The 22,283-nt window shown below is 39.8% G+C and overlaps 1 protein-coding gene across 4 annotated transcripts in view; it reads right to left on the bottom strand.

Moving 5' to 3' along the window:
* Slc9a9 (solute carrier family 9 member A9) overlaps positions 1-22,283 on the bottom strand; it is a 691,893-nt gene that overhangs the window by 106,649 nt on the left and 562,961 nt on the right. For all 4 annotated transcript variants that reach the window (XM_013159812.3, XM_063249139.1, XM_063249140.1 and 1 more), the window contains exons 13-14: positions 15,229-15,280; positions 640-719 (exon numbers count right to left, since the gene is read on the bottom strand). In XM_013159812.3, the coding sequence (XP_013015266.1) occupies positions 640-719; positions 15,229-15,280 (132 nt within the window). The remainder of the gene's footprint in view (positions 1-639; positions 720-15,228; positions 15,281-22,283) is intronic.

The raw sequence follows: 22,283 nt of genomic DNA on the forward strand, positions 1-22,283 counted from the left end.
TGCACTGCTTACTGCAACTCATAATGGCAAAGCATTTCAGGCCTGACTTCTCAGCCCTTCAAGTCACAGGGCGAGATATATCTGGGTTACTGCGTTTACACTGGCTGCTAGAATTTTAAAATTGTCCTTCAGTGGGAAAAAGCTTACTCAAGCCTGCCTGAAAAAAAGTGCTATTTTATACTATGATGATCCAGACTTTTCTCAGCCCATTCATTCTTAACCTTAGCCCACTGCCTTATTCTTTATGGTAAAGAACAAAATCAAGTGGGCTTCTGCGGGAAGGGTGCAGGACATTTGTCTAGGTTCCCCTGGCCAAAGCCTGTTCAGATTTCTACAAAGAACCATAACATGGATCAATTCTTCAGGACTGTATGATTTTATCAGTTAGTGTTAGATTATGTTAGATTGCCACTAAATACCAGATTTGACTCATAGATTTACATTAGCTCTTTTTAACACCTAAGCATAGACCAGATGATATTTTAATTTTACAAAATCATCCCCTTGATAAGTTTGGCTGTGAGTTCACTTTACCTTTCTGTGTTTCCTGAGGAGCAGAAGTGTGTACCTCAACGATTGAATGCTCAGAATACTTCTCTGTCATGCAGCAGGATCCGCGAGGTCATTATCAAAGGATACTTGTGGTCAAAACCATACCACATCCTGAAGAGCCGTGCACTCTCTGCTTTTGTCACGCTTTTATCCAAGTTATTTGCTTCCTGGAGAGACACCATAGAAAAAGGGATTGCGCTGGTGGTTAAACACATTTTAATAGAAAAATACATAAATCAAATTACTATAGACAGCTAAATTAGGTAGAAATACTTTAGGCAGACAGAGCTAGGCCCACAGAGGAGTCAGTGCAAAAGACAGGAACACGTTATAACTGTGGCTGGAGGTGCATTCTTTGAAGGCCAGCTCTCAAGATAAAATAGAATGGTTTAGACCTACATACTCCCCGAGGAACAGACAATACTGTATAACTGATGTTCTAAGTAGGCATCAGTCAGCTGGGGGGATGACCAGGACCTCCTGACTCATGGTTTTCAAACAAGGGCCTTGTTTTTTCCATGTACACTTGCTTTGTGACTTGCTTTTCCACTGAATCAACATTCCCTAAGTGACTCTACTTGTAATCTTGTTGATTCATCATGATTTTGTCCCACATTGTACCCACTTTTTGATTTTTGTACCCACCTTGTGATTTTGCTCTATAAAACATCCTCTGAAAAATGGAGTCCATGGCAACCTGCTTTCTGGGTCCCTTTCTGTCTCAGGAGCTGTCCTCCCTCAATAAAATTTCCTACTCTCAGCCTCTGTTGTTACTCAAAATTCATTCTTTGATTTTGGGGGGCATGAAATTAGTGTATCAGATATCTAGCAGGTTGGGAGTACATTTATTTCCCCTATAGCATTTGGAGTCATAGCAAAATTAGATTGAATCACATTAAAAAATCTTTCTAAGTACTGCACAGGCATTTCCATCTAAATGGTGAGACAGTTGCCAAACAAATTAGTTCATGGATCAGGCTGTGTTGATGACATTCTTTTGTCTCAATTCAACATTTGCCTTCCTAAATAATTCTGATTTTATTGAATAGCTAAGAAATGCCACTTTTTTACATCAGTAAAAATGGTATTTCTGTCAGATTGACGAGGGAATTTTGCACTTTACTTCTGTAAAATTTGGATGGCATTTATTTATGGATTAGCAAAAGGTCACAGAGATGGTAACAGTCTAGTCATTGTTATTCTAGTTTTCTCTCATTTTACTTTTGATAGGGCTATGGTTGATTTTGATATCTTTCTGCTTAGATTATGAAGAGTTTTCAAAGAGATATTCCTGAAGGCAGGGATGCACTAAGTGAATGTATCTCACACACACAACACCGTGCACATGTACACATGCGTGCACTGGAGCCTTAAAGAGAAAGGGGAGGAGGAGGAATTAAAGACAAAAGAGAGTAGAAAATTTAAATGTGACAAAAAGGAAAATGAGGTGAAAAGTTACTGAGAATGTTAGCGAGAAATGATAAAACAATTTGCAGTGTGGGAAGAATTTTCAGTAGCCTTTTTAAACTTCTGTGTCTAATCTTGCATATTAAGAAAAGTGAATTCCAGTCAATTGCAATCATAATTATCTCCATTGTTAAAAGCATTTACATCTTAATGTGGACTTTTGCTTTGTCTGAGCCCACAGGCTCATTCCCACATAGCATCAGGAGTTTGCAATCCAGTGATAAAGCAGATATTCTGAGGACCTCTGTTGTCCAAAAAACAGTGTGAACCCATGGGCTGAACCAAAGCCAGTCCTTGGATAGGGCCAGCCTAGTTTGCTTTCATTTTATTTTACTCAGTTTTTTGTTCTTTCTCAGTGTGTTCTATTACTGTTCAACAATAAATGATGGAACATGAGGGGTGTATTTTGCTCTCTGAAACATGCATACTGGGCAGATGTTGCAGTCCCAACTGCCACAAATAAAATGAGAACACCAGAATGTAAACTGTGTGGTCCGTATTGAGTCAGACATTTGTCTTGTGCCTCAAATGATTTGAGTAGAAACTCAGGAGAAGTCCAAATTTTTTATGGCCTTCTCATTGGCTAAGATCTCTGATTTTTCAAAATTTACAAATTTTCAAATGATATTCCTTTGTATGCCAGTGTTCATATGATACTGATGGGAATTCTGGGCCAATCATTCAGGAAATGCTATGTCAGGCAGGGTTAACACGGAGTCCTTGGTATATATACAAATATCAAAAAAATCTCATGAGGAAAGAATTCCTCAAACTTACTTTATAAAACTCATTATCTGTTTCCAGGTCTCACTGAGGGGCACCAATTATTTTTCATGTTAGGATATTAGGGTTCCAGAATTCTTTCTTTTGAGAGAGAGCTGAAGTGCTGTGCTTTGCTATCTAGAGTTAAAATATATTCATTTCCTCTAAAAAGGGAAAACAGGATGTCTGGTTTAATTTCCATCCTTCCTTGTACCTTTCTCTATTTCCCCATCAAATGTGTCAGCTTTGCAAAAAATTACGGCTACATATAATATATTCTTCATCATCTTGCAACACACACGAGCCATTTCTGAGCTCTCACCCCCAACTGCAGGTTGGAATTCAGTTGGCAGACAAAATTACTCCTGTTGTCTCTGGGCCCATTGTAAGAACCCCTCTTTCACCATTCCTTTCTTTTAACATCAGTAGGGACTTACAGATGTCATCCATCAACCGGAATAGGTGATCATTGACAGCATAAAATCTATAGATGACAAGCTAGTTACAGAACAAAATGGATAAAAATGAGGGCTAGAAAATTTCTTTTTAGCTTGTGTTTTTAAGTAAGGGTAGGTGGTGTAGAGGTCAGCTGTACTGGCAGGGGGCCAGAACTCTAGAACCCACCATGCAGCAGACCAGCTGAGTGATGTTTGCAAAAAATGACAGTCTTCAGCTATTGAAAGCTCATTAACTGCTAGGAGGCATACTGGTCACATTAGCCAGTCATTAATTTTTTTCAGTCATTATTTTTCAATTCTCACTACAATCCATCAAAGCAGGTTGATTAATATCTATTTTGCACATGAGGACCTACAGAGGTGTAGAGAAGAGAAAAAGTAAGCTCAAAGTCATAGCTAGAAAACAACTTAGCTGAAATTTGAGTGTGGGATGGCTATATTTCAAAGATGATGGTCTTTTCTGCAGTGTCTCATTCAGTTTTTAAACTCAAAAAAATGATCTTCTATGGAAACTTTATTAGACCACAGTTATCTTGTCTATAGAATGAACTGAAGAAATTGGAATGACTGTTTTGTAAAACCTTAAAATCATATGTAAAATTCTATATTTTTATTAAGGACAACAATAGACAATACTTCTTGAACACTTAACAATATACTAAACAATATTCTAAGTGTTTTGTATACTGACTTTTGTCTTAAGTCACTTTTCTCACTGTGGAGATGAAATACATGACACCTAAAATTAAAGGAAAGAAGATTTACTTAGCTCACAGTTTGTAGAAGTTCTGGTTCAAACTTGACTGGCTCTAAGGCAGGGAGAAACAGTTCATGGTGGGTAGAAGGCAGCAAAGTAGGGAAGTAGTGAACCAGCCACAGTCCCCTGCCTCCTCCTGTTACCCCTTCCAGGCTACCTGCCCTTTGGGTGGTTCCACCCACACCCAGAGTGGTGCTTTCCACTATCAAACCCAGAAGTGCACCAAACCAATCAGTGGACTAATTTAGTAACCACACACTCTTAATACCAGCATCATACACCCTAGATTCAGCCACCTCTGAAAAGCCCCACTAAAGACCACGTGAGGTTTTGGGAGGAGATCTAGACATAAACTATAATAAGTATTTGCATTTTTAAAACAATTTGATAAAGAGCGCTCTATTATTCTTAATTTACAGATGAGAAAACTGGAGAATTTAAAGGTTACCAAGGACACTGGCAGCTCTTCAGGAGCCAAGGTCCTCACCTCTAGATGGACCTTCAGGCTGTAAGTGGGGACCAAACTAGGGCAAAGGCATAAGTAGGGAAATGAAGTCAGGATACTGGTGAGGTCATGAAGACTGAGATTGCACAGATACGTATACCTTGAAACATGATGAAACTATGTATTTCCTCTGAGCTTGACGATGGCTTTGAACATATCCATACAGAAACTTAACGTCAGTGTTAGGAATCCTAGATCTTCACTTTAAGGGTCTCCTAAGGTCTTCCATTTTCCCTCTTTCTTTCTCCTTTTTATTTCCTGGGGGAAGCATATCAAAATTTATACAAAGTCCAAAAGAGCTTGTATTGTATTATTGCCAAAGCTTCCAGGTTTTCGTTGTTGTTGATAGCTGATGAGAGTAATACACATTCAGTGATATTTTGGAAAAATGTTACAATATGTATGTAACCTTTTTTTAAAAAAAAACTTTATTTTACTTGGGTGACTGGAGAACTTACTCATTTCAATACCTTCTACAGAAATAAACTGGGTTCCAATTAGAAGCAAAAATTTATGAAATGTATTTTCCCAGGTGGGAGAAATTCCATTGATGACCCAGCATTGACTTTTCTGATGATCCTAAGCCAAAATTTTCAGTGTATATCTTAAATATCTGTTGGCCCAGTTCTGGATCTACACATTTATTTCACTGAAGTTATTGATGAGTTAATAACTTGGTTATGAAAGGCCATCAATAAGTGAGTAGAAATAAATGAGTTAGGCTAGTGTGTGCTCTGCTTAGTATACTGGGGGTTGAAGATAAATGTGCAGAGCGAAGGCCAGTCTTCAGTCACCCTGGCTCAGGGAAGGTGTCTGGTGAAGCTAACAGAGAGAAAGACCTGGGAGGGTCCAGATGGCCAGAGGCCAGAAGGTAGAATCCATCCATCTGGATTATCTTGGAATAGAGAGCATCTCACACCTCAAGGACAGTGGATGTGAATAGTCATCAGAAACAGAATCTGGAGCTTGGCGATACTCTTCTCTATCAGCCCCAGCAACATTTCTTCTCTCTCAATTTCCTTTATTTTAGCGGAAAAGTGGTATGCATATCAGAGCAAGCACAGGGTTTAGAAACTGATGGCCAAAATTTGATTTTTCTACTTCTTAATAATAATAGCACTTACTACCTGAGCCTCACATTTTACAGCTGTAGCTGCCAACTGGAGACTCAGGTTTGTTGAATCTCAATTTTTTGTCTTGACACTTCCAAGAAGCAGAATGTTTGATGTAGGCAGAATTTCTGGATCCTTTACTATTCTCTTCTGGGAACATTTAAAAATGACTGGAACATTTGATATTTTTCTCTCTCCCACCCCCTCAAATAAGGGACTAGACCAAAGATTAGGAAATCATTAGCCGTAGTGGAGTGGGTAGTGACTGCCTCATCCTTAGAGGGAATTATGATGGTATTTCATTTTTGGATTTTTTGAATCCCTAAGAAGTTTTTAAAAATGGCTCTGGCTAGATGCCTGTGAAAACTGGCCAATGAAAGAAGGAGGGATTGTTTACTGTATTAACATTAATGGAAAAGAACTAAGCAAACATGAATATATTCCTTTGTCAATATTCAGGTAAGAAGTCTTTGCTGAGTGAACTGGATGAACTCCGCTCTGGGATTATTACATGAGATTGCTCTTAAATTCAGGAGGAGTCAATAGATTGTGCTTTTTATTTCTTAAGATTTCATATTTAATATTAATGACAGGAGAAGTTGAATGGAATGAACAAAGACAAATAATTATCATAACAAAACCTGGGAGCTTCTAATGGGTTCTCAAGTACTTTTTCAGGTTGTGTACATGAATGGAATTTGCAGTATTTTTATCTTACTATCTCCCTCCAATATGGAGTGTGCTTATGGACTAATTTCAAGTTCATTGCCTTGATTCCTAGTTACTAAGAAGAGAATCATCTCCTGTGTCTCAGAAGAGAAAGATTGATGGATTCTGAAGAAGGACCATATTGAAGAGCAAATAGGAAATTTAAAAAATGTACACTTTAAAAGGTAAATCACTGATTCTTAGCCTCTACATAAAAATCACCTTATTCTAACACATGACAGACATAGCTAACCAAAGATAAATAAAAGTAATAAGGTCATGGGGAGATGTAACATGTCTCTAGATACTCCACACAGAGCTATTTCTTAAATATGGATATGACACTTAAAAATGATTGGACTATTTAAAATCTTTTTTCTCCCTTTTAGGTGAGTCAGAGATTAAGAAATGACAGGTCACAATGGAATATGGGTAGTTTTCTTTTTATTACTAGATGGTCTAGGTTTTTGGTTTAGCTACAGAGAAAAGGCCTGGTAAGAATAACTTGACTTTTATAGACCTATGTTATTTCAGGGGAAAATAATTTGTTTAATTCAGGAAAATATAACATTATGATAGCTTTTAAATATATATTAACCACCTCTTCTAACTCTGGGACAAAATATCTGACATCCCAAAATTAAAGGGGGAAATGTTTATTTTGGTACATGGTATCAGAAGGTTCAGTTCATGACTGGCTTCAAGGTAGAAATGGCATGAAAGAAGGGTCTGGAGAAGGAAGGCTGTTCAATGTATATGATCACCAGGAAGCAGAGAAAGGGGAATGCAGGGATTAAGGGAAGGGGGAGGAAGAAAGAGAGGGAGAGAGAGAAAGAAGAAGAAAAAGAAGGAGAAGGAGGAGGAGGAAGAGCAAGAGGAAGGAGGAAGAGAAGAAAGAGAAGGAGGAGAGAAGCAAACAAGAAGAGAAAAAAAAGAAAAGAAGCAAAGGAAGAAGAAGAAGTAGAAGGAGGAAAAGAGAAAAAATGGGAGGAGGGAGAGAGAGGAGGAGAGGGGACTGGAGCAGGGGTGAGGAAGGAGAAGAGAGGGAGGTTGGCTGGGACAGTAACATACCCTTCCAGGTCATGCAAACAGTGACTCATCTCTTCCTAGCATTTCCCACCTCCTATTGGAACATTAATTTACGAAAACACCAATGGATGAATCCACAGATGAGCCCAGTGCTCCCATGATCACCTTCCAAATCTCTGTCTCTTAACATGTGAGACTTCTGAGAGACATCTTAGAACTAATCCGTAACAAAATCTGTATCTACAAATCCTTGATTATCATCTTTTTAAAAGATAGAGGCAGATTTCCCTCCATATTAAGTGTGGGCTGTACATCATGACTCAATTCTAAAGGATAAAGTATGGTAGAAGTGATGACGTCATATCCACGATTAGGTCACAATAAGGCAATGTGCCTCCCCCTTGCTGTACTGTGTTGGGTCACTTGTGCTGCATGCCATGCTGTGCGGACATGCAAGCAGCTCTTTTTCCACTGGGGTTATCTGCATATAGCAGGGGACTGAAGCTAGCTGCTCATATGGAACTGAATTTTCCAGGCTCATTAGAGTCTTCCAATGACTGTGACTCTAGTTGACATATTAACTGAAACCTCATAGTAGACACTGCGTCAGAAACACTAAGCGAAGTTGCTTTCAAATTCTTGCTCTATAAAAACCTGAGGTAATAAACGTTTATGTTTTAAGAAATTGTGTAGCAATAGCAAATGAATATAGCTATATACTGCAATCATGAGTTCTAGACATAAAAAGTATCAGTAATAATTGTGAAAATGTAAAATGGATGATGTCTATGTTTGCATAACTCACTATAGTTTACAAAGTATTTCTGTCAAGTAACTTATTTATGGTTTAGAAGGCTTGTAAGTATATAACAAACTAGTCCTGGTCCAATATGCCCCTGGTACAGGCTAAAAATTGAAAATATGGGGCTGGGGGTGTAGCTCAGTGGCATAAGCGCCTGCCTTGCAAGAAGCAGGCAGTCGAGAGTTCGATCCCTGATACCGATAAAAATGAAAAAGACAAAAAAAAAATAAAGACAAAATATGTACATACATAACTTACACTCAGGTACACAATGGTAAATGCACCATGAATAAGATTCTAGTCCAGTGGAGCCCTTAAACACTACTAGAATGAACCACTACCCTAGGTAGTAACACATATAGGATTTAAATTTATTATTCCATTAGACAGTATTCAGCATGTATCTGAAACCAAACCAAAATTTTAAAAAATGTTTCTCCTTACAAAACCATTTCAAAGTTGTGTTCAAAATATATAATTGCTGACCATGATAAAAGCTGGTATCATAAACATGATAGGATTCAGTCACCGGATAACAGGCAGTGAAGGGCTGTGATCCTTGAAGGTAGGGGCCAAATTAGGTGAATTCTATATTCTCTTTCACCTTGTGCTTGGAGGTCCTTTTCCATTTGAAGTGCAAGGAAATAGAGTACAAGCAGAGAAAAACAATCTTACTGAGTTGAACTAGAGATGAGGGTTTAGATAATGCTGAGGTGGCTGAAATTTTTAAGAGAGGGAGCAGAAAGGAAGGAACTAGGCAGAGAAGACATCCAAAGACTATGTAGATATTTCACTCAAGTCCTTGGCAGAGGGTTAATTGGTATGTATACTGAATGGGGTTCACAAAATCTTGCAAGAGAGCCACTATTGTTAATCAAAAAATAAATGAAGAGATTACCCTCACAGTAACTGAAACATAGTGGAATTAGGTCCAGCCAAAATCTGAAGTCAAATATTCAGTTGAGACTTTAGAAAAAACATGCTTTCTGTGTAAGAATGATGTTCTAGAATAAAGGCTATGTCCTAAAATTAAGAACAAGATAAAAATACATTGGTCAAAGCAAGCATAAAATTAAGACTCAGTAACACCTTAACTGCCTGATGGAATAAAATCTAACACGCCTATAAAAAACTCAGACTTTGTACAATGCAATATTCATAATGTCCAGCATATCATAAAAACTTCCAGACATGGGATAAAATCAGAAAACATGAGTTGCAGACAAAAAAAAGTAAGATAATCTACAGAAACAGACCTTGAAATTTTGGAATCAGCAGGCAAAAATGTTAAAACACCCATAAAGTATGCTAAGGGGTAGGCATAAATATAAATATAGAGGCAGTAAGTATACAAATAAGGATCTCAAAACAAAATTTGAACTATAAAAAAAGTGGAAATTCAGAACCAAAAAATATAATATCTGAAAAAAAGTCTACTATCCTGGCTGAAGAGCAGGTTGGATACTGCAGAAGAAAGTGGCAAGAGACTTAAAAAGATAGCAATAAAATCATCAATTTGTATAATGCAGAGAAACAATATTAAAAGGTAGATTAGAACCTAAATGATGTGAGAAAAAAAGATACAGCAGCCCAATATATGTATGACTAGAGTGTAGAGGAGAGATGGATATTTCCCAAATTTGATTAAAGTATCAACCTGAAAACCCAAGAAACTCAGGAGTCTCAATTTGGACAAATTCAAAGAAAAACAAATATCTATCTGTCTGTCTGTCTGTCTGTCTGTCTGTCATCTATCTCTTCTCAAGACAAAGAGAAAAACCCTAAAAGAAATCAAATAAAAACAGATTATATTATGTTCACAGAAAAAAAATCCACTGACTTTTCATCAGAAGAAAAAAATGAGGAGAAAGTGACAGATTATAATTTTCAAAGAGTTAAAAAGGAACCAGCCATCAAACCAAATTTTATATTCAGTGGAAAGCTTTGAAAACATGAAACAGTGTCTAACATCAATAAATAGGAGAAATAGAAAAGCCCCTAACTACAGCTGGAGGTTTTATCAGTAAATAAAATAAGTAGACCTAAACCCAAAACAAAACCAGAATCAATATAACTGACAGCTTATCAAATACTTTATTAACTGTATTCTACGTTTGTTGGGTATGCTATAGAAATGGTTGCCAGAATACACAATTCTCCCCCTCCCAAGTATACCTGGAATGTTTGACAAGAAAGAACATTTGGAACTATAAAATAGTGTTGAAATTTTGCAGGTTGCCATGAGGTCCAAAGTCTTTACCTTAGCCCAAAAGATCTAGACATCTTTTTCATCTTGGCCTGTATCCCTGGCCTCTTCCAGGTGCCTAGGCAGTGCTTTTGGCCAGAAATGAGTTGTCTATTTATGCACCTTTTTTCTAGGGTGGCCTTTAATCTTTCTTTGATCAACACACTGTAGCAGCAGTGTCAACAGATCAGTCCTAAGGCTAAGCCTCAGGAAACCTTGCACTCTTTTGCTTAAATGCCTGCCCTCTGTCTTTGCCAAGACATGCCCAGTTAGCTCACTGTTCCTTGGATGAAGTGAGAACCACCTGGAGCACAGCAGTTACCTCAGTCATACCAATTGGGGCCAATCAGCAACAGCCATCCAATGCTGGACATGTGAGCACATGCAGCCAAGATGGCAGAGTCATCCAGCCAACCTGGGGCTGACCACGGACTCACAAAGAAGTCCAGCCTAAAGCAGCTGGACCCCATGGACTTATGGGATAAATACATATTTATTATTGTATTCCTCTGAGATTTTGAATGTTTCCCTATTATGTAATGTTAATGTGGCAATAGATAACTGATAGAATCTGGCTTTGGCCTATATCTCTGATGATTTATGTTCCACAGTGCTCTTTGTGGCTCACTCTAGCTGTAGTGTATCTGGGGTCCTTGCTATTTGTCAAACAGGCTAGGAATATTCTCTCCTCAGGGCTCTTGTCCTTTCTGGAATGGTCTCCTGTAGGCATATGCATGAATAAGACTTTTAGATTGGCTGGCAGCTCAGGTCTATGAGGAGAAAGTAACAACAGAGAATAACATAGTTAGGCCCTCTCCTCCCAGAAGAAAACAGACCCAACTCTGCTGTAAGTGAAGGATGGCACATACCGTAATAGAGGAGAAGATTTCGGGACAATGGACCTATGGCCTTCAGCTTAACAGGTATGGGTAAAGGAAAGGACTCCACATAGAGAGAATCAGACAAGAGGAAGTAGAAGATGCTACAGTCTCGTGAAAAGAAAATGTTCTTGATTTTCTCAGTAGGATTTGGAAGTTAGGCTGGCCAAGAATAATAGGGAAAGTTATTCTTGAAATCAACTGGTATGCTACCATCTAGCAAGAAAGGTTATTATGTTTACAGACTGGATATTGTACATGGAGGGCAATAAGGAGAAAAGGCTTTGATTTTTTTTTTTTTTGATACTAGTAGTTGAAACCAGGGCTTCACACTGAGATACACATCTAGACCTTGTTTTCATTTTTATTTTGAGGCAATTTGAGACAGGGTCTACTACAGTAGTCCAGGCTGGATTCAAATTTGAGATCCTCCTGGGTCAGCCTCCCAGAGTGTTACAGTCACAGGAGTTTATCACCAAATTTAGCTACAGCATTGGCTTTTAGTTCTAGCTCAACACATCACTGGGTTGTTGTCTTTGAAAGTTACTTCTTAAAACTTCTTATATAAGATTTTAATCATATATAAACATAAAAATATTCTCTGAATTGTAGCTGTCACCTTCCTTTGCTTCCTCTTCTTGTTATTATTCCTACTTTCTGATGCATGGAACTGTAAAATCTACTGGTAAGATAAATACATAGGACTCAGTCCTCTGCACTAAAATATTAGTGGGAAGGGGTTATGTTTGAGTGTATTAGCCATTAAGAGATAAAACAAACAAAAATGTCAGTGTCAGTAAGGAACCACAAAACATTTGCTTGAAATATTTTATTTTTTAAAACAAAATACGTATTCACACTATAGCATTAAAGAGTTCTCATCTGGGTCATATCAATTTTTGAGTCTAGGATTCTCTTTTTAAAATATCTGTGGGCGTGTAGTATGGAATGTATATCCTATGACATGAACTTCAATATTGTAGGAAAAATGGATGAGATGAATGTGGGAAAAACTGCAGACAATTGTTAAATCTGAGGGATAGGTATGTAGAATTCATGATTTTATTCTGTATAAAATTATTAGGAATATTTAAAAATATTAGCAATGGAAATTTAAATTTTATTTAATAACTCAGATGACCCCACTTTCTGCTTATCTCTTCCTTTCTTAAACATCCTTGTATTTTCAACTCACATAACTCTAGACGACCCTGAGTAAGGAGCGTCTATTGTGAAGCTGAGTGTTGGAGCATAAGCCTCTAATCTCAGCATTTGGGAAGCTGAGGCAGGAGGACTGTGAATTTGAGGCCAGTCTGAGGAACATAGTAAGACATCTCCAAAAACAGAACAAACAAACAGAAATATCAGTTGTGCTGAAAAATAAATACTTTTATTCTCCCCTAATTGTTGCTTCCAGATGTCGGAGGTGGTCCAGATTCTGGTTCCCCAGGAGCTGGCAAACAGGTGCCTCTCGTTTTCCTCTCCTTTCACACTGTGACAGACATTTCCTGCGTCCCTTCCTGCAGCTGGAGTCTAATCCTCTTTATCCTGGCTGCTCTGACAGCCGCTGCCTCTGCTCAGCTGTCCTAATCGCCTGCTCTAGAGACAGCGCTGCTCTGCCTTTCTGGAGTCACTGTGACCAGGACTGATCTACACAGGGTGTGGACTTAGGCACAAAGGGCTCAAGCATAAATGACAACCAAAAACAACATTTCATTGAAGAGACTTTGGGGAGCATAAGAAAACTGGAAAAATTGGAAGCTGATATTAAGGGAAATCATAGAGAACAGCATTGTATTAAAATTTAAGGGATGATAGGAAAATGAAGATTATCTTTATTATTATTGTTGACAGTGAAACTGGGAGGAAAAATGTAAAGAAAAGTTAATTCTGTATTTTCTAAGCTGTACACTGTCAAGCACGGTCATCGCCTACAGAATAAAATCAAACTCACCACCATCACCCATGAGCGGAGCCTTGCCTACCTCTCCTGCATTCCTTACCCAGCCGCAGCCACATCAGTGCCAGCCCTCCTCTTCCTCTCGGGCACATGCAGCTCCGGGGTCCGCATCTTGTATGCTCTGCCTGGGCTACTTCCCCAGGTCTCATTCGATTTGTTTCTGCTCAGCCTTCTGATTAAATGCCACTTCCTCAGGGAGGTCTGCCCTGACTAGGCCCCTCACTGCTATACTGTTATCTTTCTGTGAACACACAGCACATACTTGCTTACTTTTTCCACATCAATGTCTCCCATTAGCGTAGAAGCTCTGGAAGGGAGAAGACTTGGAACAGCACCTGCTGAACTCTCTTCAAATCTGTATTAGTGTCTGACATGAGTGGGTGCCAACAATGAGCTGTCTGAATGACTGCATGCATGCATATCCGTGAAGAGTCACAGTTCTGGAGCCAGCTGTGGTGGTGCATGCCTGGAAGCCTAGCACTCTGGGTGACGGAGGCATAAGGCATTGTATTTTCAAATACAATAACAAAATCTTTATTTGTCTAATATCCTTGGGTGAAGTTATTATAGAGTAGACAAGGATGAACTTTGTTTAAAAGTGTCATGTGAATGAGGTAAAATAAAATTATTTAAATTTTAAGGAAAGACAGGTTATATGTGATTGCAAAATATTAGGCAGAGGAAGAAAAAGAATTTTCTTTGATGAATTTTATGGTTTTTTTCTTTTAAATAGAAAGGTATATGAGGAAGATAAAATTTAGACAAAAGCTGTACTTAAAGGGAAGGTAGCTTATTTGACCTACCCAAGATGAAAATGCTTTTTTAAAAATCAGCCATCGCTAGACTTTAGTTACCACTCCTCACAGTCTACCAGGGTGAAGAGGTGGGGTTTGATTTCCTTGCTGGCCACTGTGCTGGCTCTAATCCCTGAGCTTTGGGTAGCCCAGGGGTGCCCAATCCTATAGAGAGCTATGCTTCCAGGGCAACGTAGTCTGGGGAGACAGCAGTGTCTGGCTTTGGAAAACGTGACAACAAAATCAAAGTACGTGAGTTCAGGCCCATCACCAATTTAATTTCCCCTGTGCCTTCCTTCTTTCTACCTGTGTGAACTGGGGAAGTGGCACCTTGACCAGGAATGCCAACCAGTTGTATCTCATTGATGGCAGTGGAAGGGAAGACACATGAAATCAGAGAGATGTAGATCATCCTCAAATCAAAATTTGATGTTAACACAACTCATAGAAGCAACATTACTTAGTTACAGCCTTATTTTAATCATGTTTACCTACTTCTAGTTTCAGCCAAATGTGTACCACTTCCATGCATTTGTTCATCTTTTTAAAGAACCAAGTTAATAATGGCTAATGTAATCTCGCTAATCACAGATTCTATTTGGATGTCAGTTTCGAATCCATAGTTTGGAGAAGAGTTTTCCTCTAGTTGAAGTCACAGTATGTTTTGAACAATGTTCTGAAAGGAATTTTAAATATGAGTGGACAATCATTGCTCAGCTAGGTCAGTAATGGATCACTTAAACAGTCTTGTGGTCTCTTGCTTGTTTCAGTATTTCTGAACACTTAGACCTAATAACAAGAAGCCATGAAGAAGAAACAGGCTCATTCGTTGTGTGCTCAACATGCGTCAGACATGCTTTGAGTAGATTCATCAGGATCACTTACCTAGCAAGTTGCTGGGCCCAAATTTGAGTCATGGGTGTCTCATTCTATTAGCTGTGGCCTGATTCCTACACTGTAAAGTGTTCAGGCTTTGTGCTGCCACATATAGGCTGTTGGGTGTATGATATTTCTGCATATTCACTTGCTACACATCAACACCCTGAAGTTCTTGCATTTTATTGTCATCTGATTTGTTTTACCAGCAGAGGAAACCTTGTTTAGAAAGAACTTCTTGACTACAGGCTGAAGCATGGAATTACCCATGGAATAGAACACCTCATATTTTTATATTTTATGTAAAGGCTAGTTTGACTTGCCTGATGTGAGGTGGGCTCCTCCTTCAGATTTTCGTCCAGGTCCACACCAACTCTGTTAAAGAAAAGAGAAAATCAGTAAATACTCTGCAGCAGGAAGATGAGTTGATCTTGTGCATCAGAAGGCATCATGCATATCTAAACACAGACATGGCTGAAAACCATCCTGCCTTCTTTGAATCACAAGAACCTCAAGTGAATCAATAACCTATAATGGTTATCTTTCCCTTCCTAGTATGTATGCTGACATGCACAGTTTAGAGGAAGAGCTCATGGTTTCAGAGGGTTCAAATCACAGCTGATTGGCCCCAAGGCAGAGATCTATGACAGAAGAGGTGGAGTGATGCTACTTACTTCATGGCCAGGAAGCAGAATACTCAAGTGCTAGTGACAGCTGTCTCCTCTAAAGTCATTGCCTCCAGTGACCCACCATCAGCTGGGCCTCAGCTCCCAACAGCACATTCAACTGTGAACATTGGTGGATTAACCCACCTGATGAGTACGGTGTCCCAATTATCCAATCACTTCTCTAGAAGTCTCTTAACCCAGTCAAACTGGCTATTAAGATTAATTGGCACATGACCAGAATAACAACTTGCACAGCTGGCCTCAGTAAAGCTAGAGAGACTGAGCATCAACTGCAATTCCCAGCAGTTTCCACCAAGAGCAGAGGCTCTGAGAACCTGGATGGGGGCACCAGGACAAAGACCTCTGGGCCCTGGACAACAGGAATCCTGGGGTGAGGATGTTCTCATAGGCCCACGCTCCCCAGGACTGCGGGTGCTCAGATTGGAACAGGCATTCTCGAAGCAGAGAAAAATCAAACCTTTGTCCAAATTTTACCAAGACTGTCCAAAAAGAGGATTCTCGTTATAGAGCGCAAGGCTTATAAAGTTTGGCATTGGGGACTGTCTTTAAAAAAATACTAATATGAAATTGGGATGGAAAATGACTCTTTACAAGAAAATAAATTACAAAATTACATATTTTTAAAAGCTAGCAAATATAATGTCATCTCAAAAGCAAGGGGAAAAATATACAGCATTTTAATTAACTGTTCAACAGACTTCTAGAGTAACCATTTGCCCTGTAAATTTTGCCTGCATACTGTAATACTCTCTTTATATGATAATGATTTTATATTGGAGAGAATAGAAAGATAAAGAAGGCTTTCCTCTAGCAAGATTGATCAGAATTATTGATAGCCGAGAGGCATGAAAAGCAAGCTTCTCTACCCACAGCCCTGGTTGCTGTGTGCAGCACTGTAATGTTCTGCAAATGCAAGATTTCGGATAAATTTCACTTCACGCAATTTCCATAAACAACACCCAGCGCACTTATCAGTGTACATGGTTTCTCACTAAATATATTTCTCAATTTCTCTGTTGACGGCATCAGCAAAACTGAATTTTACACATCTCATGATTGGAAGAATTTTCCACAGTGGCTTCTGGCTCAGTGCATTTCAAACCTTGTTTTTCCTCTACTTCCCACAGACTTCTGATGCCAGGCACCAAAGGACACATTCATATTTAATTTAGTCTTTGTGCACCATTTCTATAAGCCTTTCCTACGCTGGGATAGCCAGCAGTGACTGATCCTCTCACAGAAGTGACGATGGCTCACATAAATGTATTCCATTCAACACAAACTAAATGCATTTCCCAATTCGGCTTTCCCTGAATTGGATCTCCAAAATGCCCGTAGCTATCTGGCCAGAGGAGAAATATGAGAGAGGGGAAGCTGCAGTGGAAAGAAACAGCAGTTAAACCTAACTTACTGTTTAAAATATATTCTTCTGCAATTCTTACAAAAACACAGGATCCTGAGAACACAGTGCTGGGGCTCTTCCCAGGGCCCTGGAAGGGTCGAAGGAAGTGAGCGGCCTTAAAGCTGGATTTTCTCCCCTCCCAGCGAATGAGCCTCTTACTGGGGGTGGCCTGGAGGAGGGGCTTGTGGTGCCTGATGCCTGGCTCACGTGCCAGGAGAGCCCTTCCTGTGAGGGCCACCTTTGCTAGACCTCTCAGGTCTTGTCCTCAACTTCTGCCCCTCTCAGACCTGTCTGCAATCACCCTCCAGGCCCGTGCACCAGAGAAGGGGAGGCAAGGCCAAAAGCTGCTACTCAGGACATGTGTGAGCCTGTGACAGGGGAGTAGTTGTGATAAAGACACAGCCTGTTTAAAGTACCTCTGACTAAAAAAAAAAATAGACTCCCCTGTGCACATCAGCCCCATCTATCTAACCAGAGGTACAAAATGAATACCTATTTATTTATTGTATGCTGAATTCTTGGCCAAGCTGAAAAAGCATTTGGACTCTTTCATTTAAGAAGAGGGAGCAGAAAGGGTTGCAAGAAAAAGGAAAAGAGCTGGGGGAGCCAAGGGAGGAGGGAGACTGGAAGGGATAAGGAGTGAGACGAAAAGAAGAGAAGGAAGGGGTAGGAGTGGAAGCCAGCTGAGCTTCGGTCTCCTCAGTCCAGGCAGTGACGATGGGGTGCAGATGGCCGCAGTTCCACAGTGGGGCCCATGTGTGGAGGTTCTCTGGCCACCCTCACTCATGGGAGTGGGCCACCTTCATACCTGTTTAATGTATCTGAGCTCTGTGGAAGACCATAGAACCCCTGTGAGGCCTTTATTGCTAAAGTAGCTCAGATCTGCTCCCCTCCCAAATTACTGGGCATCCAGCTAGCCTGTGGATTGAACTGACTGTCCTGAAACTCCTACTGCTACACTTGGTTAAGGCCAGCTTTCTAATTCTGTCTAGTTCTGTCTCATTTCATAAGAAACTCAGCAATTAAAGTTTGAGGCAGTACTGAGGTTTCCCACTAAAATTTAAGCTTCTTTCCCCAGCAGCAATCAAAGCAGGCATTTCTAATTCCAATTATTCTGGCAGCCAGATGGAACTGAGGAATGATGGCAGGGGATTAAGTTCTTCAGCTTCTTGTATGCAAAGCATCTCAGAGGCCTGGCTGGGAACAAGTCTGTACCACCTCCCTCAGTCCATTTCCCCATAGCTCAGATCTACTCTAGGTCAGTCTGGCAGTTCCTTGGTGACCTGGTGCAGTATGAGCATTCAAAGTGGCTGGAAGGAGGCGAATGTCTGTGAGAGTCACTTGTTTCCTGGGGCAGCAAAGGTGAGCAGAACAGGCGTGGTCCCAGCTTCACACACTTTCAGTTTGGGAAGTTTAATGAGAATAAAATAAAAACTACCACAGTTTAAGTGCTATGGAGGAAAGGTGCATGAGAGAAGCACACAGGAATGAGGCCTCTTGCACTTGAAACTTTGGTGCTCTTGATAAAAGTCTTGCTAAAATATATTGCTTGGCTCCCTGCCTCCTTAAACACAGTGTGATGGGGGTATTCTCATTGTAACTGAAGGTCTCAACATCACCATTAGTCCCATAAAGTGTAACACTCGTTGCATTATAATGATTTCTGAGAGGTGTTTGAACCTCTTTATGACCACATTAAATGTTCCCTGGCTACTACTATTTTTCTTTTTTTTAATTCTTGTATCTGCCAGTTCAACTGCCTTGATCTTATGGCTGCAATAATTTGTTAGCACATTGTTTCTCTGCCCTCCCCCTACCTTAGTTTTAATTTAGTATGAGGCTAACAACCTGACAGTTAAATTTAATAATTTGTTTGGGTTTATAATATATGCATATGTAACACAAAATAATAAAGTTTGTAAACATAGAAGGGCTTACAATAACGTACTATTGTTCTTTGCCTAATCCTCATTCACCCCTAGACTAACTTCCTGTTGTTTCAGAGGACAATTTTCTGCCTATCTTGATTGTGTTGTATAATACCTGATATCGATGTGTGGCAAACCCACTCAGCATCCCTTGGGTTCTGCAAACACGAGGCTGCATTTGTATCTTTTACTTTCCTGTTTGAGAAAGCAAGTCATCATGTGAAGCGGATACAATGCAGAGCTCATCTTGCTTCCCTTCATTTTTGTGCACAAGAGATCACTTACACATGATGGGCTTTTGAAAGATTATTAGAAGGAAAACACGATGTCACTACAGCTTGTGATGCCACACGTGCATACAGCAGTTCCCCAGGGAACATGGTGTGGGGATGGATTCCAACCCACTTATGTTGTGTCCAAGGCTCTTTAGTTCTTCTCCCTCAGTGTCAAGCTACTTTTCTCCTCATCTGTTGTGGACACAATAACCCAGGGTTGGTAACTGTCCTGATTTTTGAGCCCATTTATCCAGATGCTCTTCCTAGGTCTCAAATGTCCTGTCATGAACTAAAGTTGCCGTGTCCTCCAACTCTGTTCTCGCAGATGGAATCTCTATTGTGTGTCCTGGTGATCACTTCGCTCTGACTGTGGCAACCTTGGCCTGTCCTTTGTTCACCTGTCTGCTTCCACCCTGCCATGCTGTGTAAGCTAGTGCTCGGCATTACCTGCTCAGCCCCAGCTGGAATCCGAGGACTTCAGGACCATCCTGTGGTTGTTGTAGGGTAGTGACACCCAGCAGTTAAGAGGGTGTCCCAGACTGCCCTGGTTAGGAACATGGCTCAGCCTGTCACTTGCTGCACTGTCTCAATCACTTTTTGTACCTTGGTCTTAGTTTCTCTATCAGTTCAAAAGGATAAGAGTAGACCCCCTTCATGTAGGCATGGCGAGGATTAAATGAGCATGTATTTGTAAAGTGATATTTTAGGACCTAGTACAAATCAAGAAATAGGTGTTGAGGTTTTTGTTTTCTTTACTCAGTGAATTCTGTCGGTGATGTAGAGCTCAGTTCTACCTTGTGCACTGCTCATTACTTTCTTAGATAAAGTCTCCTTGTTCTAGGTCCTGCACCGAAGGACCTTCCCTTATATTTATAGCCAGTCACACGTGAGTCATAGAGTAACTAGCACACAGTGGGAACTTCAGGTCTCATGACAAAGCATCAGGTGTGTCTAAGAAGGGCCAAGCTTTCCAGAGTCAAGTTTATTTATAGTTTACTGGTAGGGATGTGGGGGGAGAAGGCAACAAAAACTGACAGGAAGATATATAAAGAGCAAAGGAAGAAAAAAGGGGTAGAGATGAGCAGGGGAAAAAACCAAAGGTGAAAAGGAATCAGTAAGAAGAAAAAGAACATGATAATAAAGAAGTGCAGGTGGTGGGAAAGGAAAGCTGAGGGTGAAACTATGTAAAAATGGAAAAAGAAAGAACCAGGAAAGGATTAAACAAAAAAGCCATGAAAATGACTGGTTAAATTTTTATATGATGTTTTGCATTCTTGATGTACCTTTTAATTTTAAGCAAATGGAGTGCTGCCTCGGTGGTATTCAGATGGAAATGAAAGTGGGAACTGCACACGTTCCCAGCTGTGCGCTCCAGCGGCTCACTCCGGGTTCCCCATTTACAGCACGCTTCCAGCTCCAGTTTCAGAGCAAAACGCATCTCTCGTGCACCATAATCTACTTCCCTTCCTATTGCACAGCCATTCTTTGGTGAATTTTATTAGGCATATTAAAAGCTTGGAATGCTGTCATACTCAAAAAGAATGCTCCGAGGTTGGATTTTTCTTAGAGAAAAAGCAAAGTAGTAACGAAACAAAAATTTCCCATTAAAGCTAACAAAATCCATTCTGATTCTTATCACTGAACACCTCCGGAAAGAGTGAAATATTACTGGGTCTTAGTTTCATTGTGTGAATTCCAAAAGTCTTTGGTGAAGTTTTGATTCTTTTGAGCCCCAGGCTGACAAGGGCTGGGGAGTGGAGGAGGAGAAATCACTTTCTCTAAGAACTGCATTTGACGGCAAAGTATGAAAAGAGATATTTGCAGAAAGGGAAGAGTGACTGGATGTTGAACGCATAAAAATGCTTGACAATGGTGGGATGTGAAGACACCTTCTGAGGCTTGGGGAGTATTGTGTAGTCTTGACTATCACATAGGAGCCAAACCTGGCTCCACGTTTCACTGCATGTCCTTTGAATCAATATTGCTGGACCTCACGAGTGACCAAAATTAACCTAATTAAATGAATAATTCAAGTATTTTAAGTTAGATTTTTGGAAAACAAGAAAATGAACTAGGGTAGGTGGAAACCTTCACTTTACTTTACTTTACTTCAGTGTGGCCTGCAATAAAGAGCTTGCACTCTGGAGCCAGGAGTGAGACCTCACTCCAATCTGTCACTATATTTCTTACTTTGAAACAGATTACTTAACCTCACTATATCTCAGGTTCCTCAACTGCAAATGGAGATGAGCATATATCCACTTTATGAGCTCATATAAGCATGAAATAAGTAAATGTGTAAACTATTGGCTGCCAGCGAGGAAAGAAACATCAAATATTAGTTGATATTCTTGTTCTTAGTGCTATAAATATGAGGAAGGAATTCATGTACTTTAAATTGAGTGGTAAATATGATATAGGTTAAAGTCAAGAGTGAGTTTTCTATAAATGACAGGCTAAAAAACTGTCAATAATATCAAGTGAAGAACTGAGACATTGGTAACACAGAACTACAGTATGGTGTGATGAGCACTGTACACAGACTGAACATCTTAACTAAGACCCCACTAACGCGGGCTGTGGAGGTGTTAGGTATATTTTACAGTGTGGTTGGAAATTGAAAAGAGAGTGAACTTAATGTTAAGAGACAAAGAGCTTGGAGAGGGCATCCCAGACAGCGTGGATAGGAAAAGTCACATACACTTAAAAGAATAAAACTTAGGATCAGTTAGAAGCTATGTGGCTAGACTGTGAAGCTCATGCACACTGAGGCAGACAGTGTTGCTCCTGATAACACCAGAAGCCATCCAAGGCCAAATTATGTAATTCTGTAGGATCTTGAATGCTATACTTCAGAGAGGACTTTGTTTTATTTTTTGTAGATAGAAGAAGGTGAAACAATTAGATTTATATATGAAAAAGATTATTGGAGGCATATCTTGTGACACAAAGACACTGAGGTATGGACGTCATTTAGTATATAAGACTTCAATGGTCCAACTAAGAATCCATTACAGTCTAAAGAGAAATACAGATTTCACAGATATACATAGGGTGAGATGGTGCTGGGGCAAATGACAGACT

This window comes from Cavia porcellus, unplaced genomic scaffold (assembly GCF_034190915.1).
Source record: "Cavia porcellus strain 051 isolate PalLab524CR breed Dunkin Hartley unplaced genomic scaffold, mCavPor4.1 scaffold_5, whole genome shotgun sequence".
Classification (NCBI taxonomy): Eukaryota; Metazoa; Chordata; class Mammalia; order Rodentia; family Caviidae; genus Cavia; species Cavia porcellus.